General features: G+C 51.6%; 1 protein-coding gene across 1 annotated transcript in view; it reads right to left on the bottom strand.

The window, feature by feature from the left end:
- Window positions 1-774: 774 nt before the first annotated feature.
- chrd (chordin) overlaps window positions 775-6,220 on the bottom strand; it is a gene marked incomplete at its 5' end in the record, with an annotated part of 10,422 nt that continues 4,976 nt past the window's right edge. The window contains 5 exons of the mRNA XM_079530961.1: window positions 775-842; window positions 2,716-2,809; window positions 3,557-3,904; window positions 4,280-4,383; window positions 5,976-6,032. Coding sequence (XP_079387087.1) covers window positions 781-842; window positions 2,716-2,809; window positions 3,557-3,904; window positions 4,280-4,383; window positions 5,976-6,032 — 665 coding nt within the window. The remainder of the gene's footprint in view (window positions 843-2,715; window positions 2,810-3,556; window positions 3,905-4,279; window positions 4,384-5,975; window positions 6,033-6,220) is intronic.

Here is a 6,220-nt window from a genome sequence, read left to right as displayed (position 1 = left end):
GCCTTGTATGTCTGCACTGCAGATTAGGGGTGGAAAACACACACGCACGCACGCACGCACGCACGCACGCACGCACTTCTTTGACCATAGCCTATAGTTTACATTCCGTATAGATACAATACAATGTCAGCTTCAATAGCTTGGCGATCATCAGTGGGTCAAAAAGCGACACCGTTTTGTATTTAAAAGGAATAAAAAAACGCACACGACGGAGTGCAGAGCGGGAGAACGTAGAGGCCACGGCGGCCAGAGCGGGAGAACGGAGAGGCCACGGCGGCCAGAGCGGGAGAACGGAGAGGCCACGGCGGCCAGAGCGGGAGAACGTAGACGCCACGGCGGCCAGAGCGGGAGAACGGAGAGGCCACGGCGGCCAGAGCGGGGATCCGCTTCCGGCTCCACTTCAAAATGGCTTCCCTTTTTTTTGGTCTCGAAAAAGCGAGTCTCTGGAAAGGAGCAAAATGTCCTTCCTTCTTCTCTCCTTGTCTTTATTCGTTTACAATCCAGAGGCTGATTACAGGGTGGGCGTTGGGGGGGGGGGGGGGGGGGAGATAAGGTTTTATTTATTTATTTATAAAGGGGGGGGGGGGGGGGGGGGGGCTATCCCAGTGTGCAGGTCTGGGACAGCTGAGGGTGTAGACACTACAGGAGGGCAGGTCTAGGGAACAGCTGAGGGTGTAGACACTACAGGAGGGCAGGTCTAGGGAACAGCTGAGGGTGTAGACACCCCACCCCCTTAGGGCGGTAAGGGGTGGGGGTGGAGTAGTAGAGTCCCACGCAGGCTCAGTGTCCCCATGTCCGCCTTTTGTCGGGAATCTTCATCTCTAGCTCGTCCTCTTTGGAATCTGGGGTAAAACACGAGAAAATAATAGGTTTAGAACAGTGGTTGTCAAGCTTTTCCATCCATGAGGCCCATTTTACATCTAATAAGGGTCTATTTGGTATACCAACTCTCCCATCATTTAGCTGGGGACCACCTGGAACCCCCTCATAAAGACCACCTGGAACCCCCTCGGAACCCCCTCATAAGGACCACCTGGAACCCCCTCATAAGGACCACCTGGAACCCCCTCATAAGGACCACCTGGAACCCCCTCATAAAGACCACCTGGAACCCCCTCATAAAGACCACCTGGAACCCCCTCGGAACCCCCTCATAAGGACCACCTGGAACCCCCTCATAAGGACCACCTGATAGCCCCTCGGAACCCCCTCATAAGGACCACCTGGAACCCCCTCATAAAGACCACCTGGAACCCCCTCGGAACCCCCTCATAAGGACCACCTGGAACCCCCTCATAAGGACCACCTGATAGCCCCTCGGAACCCCCTCATAAGGACCACCTGGAACCCCCTCATAAGGACCACCTGGAACCCCCTCATAAAGACCACCTGGAACCCCCTCATAAGGACCACCTGGAACCCCCTCATAAAGACCACCTGGAACCCCCTCGGAACCCCCTCATAAGGACCACCTGGAACCCCCTCATAAGGACCACCTGATAGCCCCTCGGAACCCCCTCATAAGGACCACCTGGAACCCCCTCATAAGGACCACCTGGAACCCCCTCATAAAGACCACCTGGAACCCCCTCATAAGGACCACCTGGAACCCCCTCATAAAGACCACCTGGAACCCCCTCATAAAGACCACCTGGAACCCCCTCATAAAGACCACCTGGAACCCCCTCGTAAGGACCACCTGGAACCCCCTCATAAAGACCACCTGGAACCCCCTCATAAGGACCACCTGGAACCCCCTCATAAAGACCACCTGGAACCCCCTCATAAGGACCACCTGGAACCCCCTCATAAGGACCACCTGGAACCCCCTCATAAAGACCACCTGGAACCCCCTCGTAAGGACCACCTGGAACCCCCTCATAAAGACCACCTGGAACCCCCTCGTAAGGACCACCTGGAACCCCCTCATAAAGACCACCTGGAACCCCCTCATAAGGACCACCTGGAACCCCCTCATAAGGACCACCTGGAACCCCCTCATAAGGACCACCTGGAACCCCCTCGTAAGGACCACCTGGAACCCCCTCATAAGGACCACCTGGAACCCCCTCATAAAGACCACCTGGAACCCCCTCATAAGGACCACCTGGAACCCCCTCATAAGGACCACCTGGAACCCCCTCGTAAGGACCACCTGGAACCCCCTCGTAAGGACCACCTGGAACCCCCTCATAAGGACCACCTGGAACCCCCTCATGAGGACCACCTGGAACCCCCTCATGAGGACCACCTGGAAGCCCCTCATAAGGACCACCTGGAACCCCCTCATAAGGACCACCTGGAAGCCCCTCATAAAGACCACCTGGAACCCCCTCATAAGGACCACCTGGAAGCCCCTCATAAGGACCACCTGGAAGCCCCTCATAAGGACCACCTGGAAGCCCCTCATAAAGACCACCTGGAACCCCCTCATAAGGACCACCTGGAACCCCCTCATAAGGACCACCTGGAAGCCCCTCATAAGGACCACCTGGAAGCCCCTCATAAGGACCACCTGGAACCCCCTCATAAGGACCACCTGGAACCCCCTCATAAAGACCACTGGTTGAAAACCCGCTGGTTTAGTCCACACAACTTGTGTTATGGTGGGATCATGGTGGTTGTGTGTGCAGTGTCGAGTGTGCGTCGTAGGTGCGTGCGTGCGTGCGTGCGTGCGTGCGTGCGTGCGTGCGTGTGTGTGTGTGCGTGTCTCACCTATACACTCGGGGCAACACTTGCCCTCTTTGCGGGTGATGTCATCACAGGTCAGAACCGGACATTGTTTCCTCTGACACTTTGTCACTCCATGCTGTAAATATAGAGACATAAATACACCATAAATACACCATAAATACACCATAAATATACCATAAATATACCATAAATACACCATAAATATACCATAAATATACCATAAATATACCATACATACACCATACATACACCATACATACACCATACATACACCATACATACACCATACATACACCATACATACACCATAAATACACCATAAATACACCATAAATACACCATAAATACACCATAAATATACCATAAATACACCATAAATACACCATAAATACACCATAAATATACCATAAATACACCATAAATATACCATAAATACACCATAAACTTGTTGGTACTAGTTGACTAGTTGATAGGAAAAAAAATATATATATATTTCTTCCCCCCGATTTTGTAGGCCTCAAGATCAGGTAGATTATAGTTATAACAGAAGAACATGCGGTAAAGGCCGACGGACTCGGGACTCGAACCCGCGGCACGCCGTCAGGCTGGATTACCGGCCTATAGGTGCCCGGACCGCTAGCTAGTAGATCGGCTATTTTCAGCAAGTGTAAAAATCGACAGCATCAAGCCCCGCCAAAACACTTTTTAGTCGACTAAATCAACCGTAGATTTAGTCGACTTAAAATCTCATGACATTTAGTCGACTAAAACTAGACTAACACTAAAAGCATTCCAGGTGACTAAAATGCGACCGGAAACAAAACAAAAAAGAACTAGATTAAAAAAAACTAACAACACTCACGTCACACCAGCAGTTGATGCACTTCATCTCTCCCATCACGTGCACGCGGGGGTGCCAGTTGTCTCCGATCTGGTAGTAGTTCTTGCCGAAGCGGCATTGCTGGCGCACGTTGCTGCCCCCCCCGCCGCCGCCGCCGCCACCGTGCCGGGCAGCGTCGGCCTGCATCAGCTCGCCGGGCGCCGCCCCCGGCGCCGCCCCCGGGCCCGCGGTGACGCCCCTCGCCACGGCGGGCGCCTCCTCCTCCTCGGGACACTCCTTGCAGCAGTCGGTGGGGTTGCGTCTCACCGGACGGCTGCACTGCAGCACTGGACAGGTCACCTTCTCGCAGTGCACCTCCCCCGTCGCCCCCTGGTGGTCACCGGAAAAGGAAGGAACATTTCCCCAAAAAGGTTAGTTATGGTTGGTGGTCATGGTGTTTTAACTAAGCATTATTAAAAGGTTAGTTATGGTTGGTGGTCATGGTGTTTTAACTAAGCATTATTAAAAGGTTAGTTATGGTTGGTGGTCATGGTGTTTTAACTAAGCATTATGTTATACTTTAGCTATTGAAAAATAGCAGATCTACAAGCTCGTAGAGCGCCACCGAGTGGCGCGCTACGAGCTTGTAGGTCTGCTATTTTTGAAAAATCGAAGAACGACTGACATAGAATCATAGCTTTTTCAGAATGTAGAAGAATGTAGAAGACATTTTTAGAATCTGATCTCAGGTCAAAATGGCCTTACCTTGCAGGTGCAGATGGCACACTTTATGTAGCCGAAGGGAGGGACGAATGGATGCCACGTTGTGCCAGGGGCGTGGATCTGCTGGTCCCCCTCAAAGTAGCACCCTGTAGGGGAGACAGAGAGAGAGAGAGAGGTCAGTAAGGACAACACTGTCGGCACGAAAAGCGCTGAGTCATAACAAGTTAACTTGTGTCCGCAGGGAACGAGAGAGGGAGAGGGACAACGAGATACAGAGAGAGAGGGTAGAGAGAGAGGGACAACGAGATACAGAGAGAGAGGGTAGAGAGAGAGGGACAACGAGATACAGAGAGAGGGTAGAGAGAGAGGGACAACGAGATACAGAGAGAGAGGGTAGAGAGAGAGGGACAACGAGATACAGAGAGAGAGGGTAGAGAGAGGGACAACGAGATACAGAGAGATGGTAGAGAGAGAGGGACAACGAGATACAGAGAGAGGGTAGAGAGAGGGACAACAAGATACAGAGAGATGGTAGAGAGAGAGGGACAACGAGATACAGAGAGATGGTAGAGAGAGAGGGACAACGAGATACAGAGAGATGGTAGAGAGAGAGGGACAACGAGATACAGAGAGAGGGTAGAGAGAGAGGGACAACGAGATACAGAGAGAGAGGGTAGAGAGAGAGGGACAACGAGATACAGAGAGAGAGGGTAGAGAGAGAGGGACAACGAGATACAGAGAGAGAGGGTAGAGAGAGAGGGACAACGAGATACAGAGAGAGAGGGTAGAGAGAGAGGGACAACGAGATACAGAGAGAGAGGGTAGAGAGAGAGGGACAACGAGATACAGAGAGAGAGGGTAGAGAGAGAGGGACAACGAGATACAGAGAGAGAGGGACAACGAGATACAGAGAGAGAGGGTAGAGAGAGGGACAACGAGATACAGAGAGAGAGGGTAGAGAGAGAGGGACAACGAGATACAGAGAGAGAGGGTAGAGAGAGAGGGACAATGAGATACAGAGAGAGAGGGTAGAGAGAGAGGGACAACGAGATACAGAGAGAGAGGGTAGAGAGAGAGGGACAACGAGATACAGAGAGAGAGGGTAGAGAGAGAGGGACAACGAGATACAGAGAGAGAGGGTAGAGAGAGAGGGACAATGAGATACAGAGAGAGATGGTAGAGAGAGAGGGACAACGAGATACAGAGAGAGAGGGTAGAGAGAGAGGGACAATGAGATACAGAGAGAGAGGGTAGAGAGAGAGGGACAACGAGATACAGAGAGAGAGGGTAGAGAGAGGGACAACGAGATACAGAGAGAGAGGGTAGAGAGAGAGGGACAATGAGATACAGAGAGAGAGGGTAGAGAGAGAGGGACAACGAGATGCAGAGAGAGAGGGTAGAGAGAGAGGGACAACGAGATACAGAGAGAGAGGGTAGAGAGAGGGACAACGAGATACAGAGAGAGATGGTAGAGAGAGAGGGACAATGAGATACAGAGAGAGAGGGTAGAGAGAGAGGGACAATGAGATACAGAGAGAGAGGGTAGAGAGAGAGGGACAACGAGATACAGAGAGAGAGGGTAGAGAGAGAGGGACAATGAGATACAGAGAGAGATGGTAGAGAGAGAGGGACAATGAGATACAGAGAGAGATGGTAGAGAGAGAGGGACAATGAGATACAGACAGACAGACAGACAGACAGACAGACAGACAGACAGACAGACAGATGGCCACCATACCTTCGGGGTGTTCCTCTGATTTCTCGGGGGCTTTGGTGTCCTTGGGCTCCTTCCTCTCTGCAACGGGATAGAAGGAAATGGGGACCACATAAATATAGGGATTCGTTTTTCGGACTTCATAGCAACTTCCTCGGGAGGAAATGTAGCCCTTTTCGAGACGTCGAATAAATAATGGACCTTCGTTATCATGAATAAGGTTGAAAACCATAAATGATGTTAAATGATCATATGTATGTATATCTGTC

The sequence above is a fragment of the Electrona antarctica genome (genome assembly GCF_951216825.1).
Source record: "Electrona antarctica genome assembly, contig: scaffold_1668, whole genome shotgun sequence".
Lineage (NCBI taxonomy): Eukaryota > Metazoa > Chordata > Actinopteri > Myctophiformes > Myctophidae > Electrona > Electrona antarctica.
The sequence above is the reverse complement of the archived record's forward strand: the minus strand, read 5'-3'. Positions and strand labels throughout refer to the sequence as shown.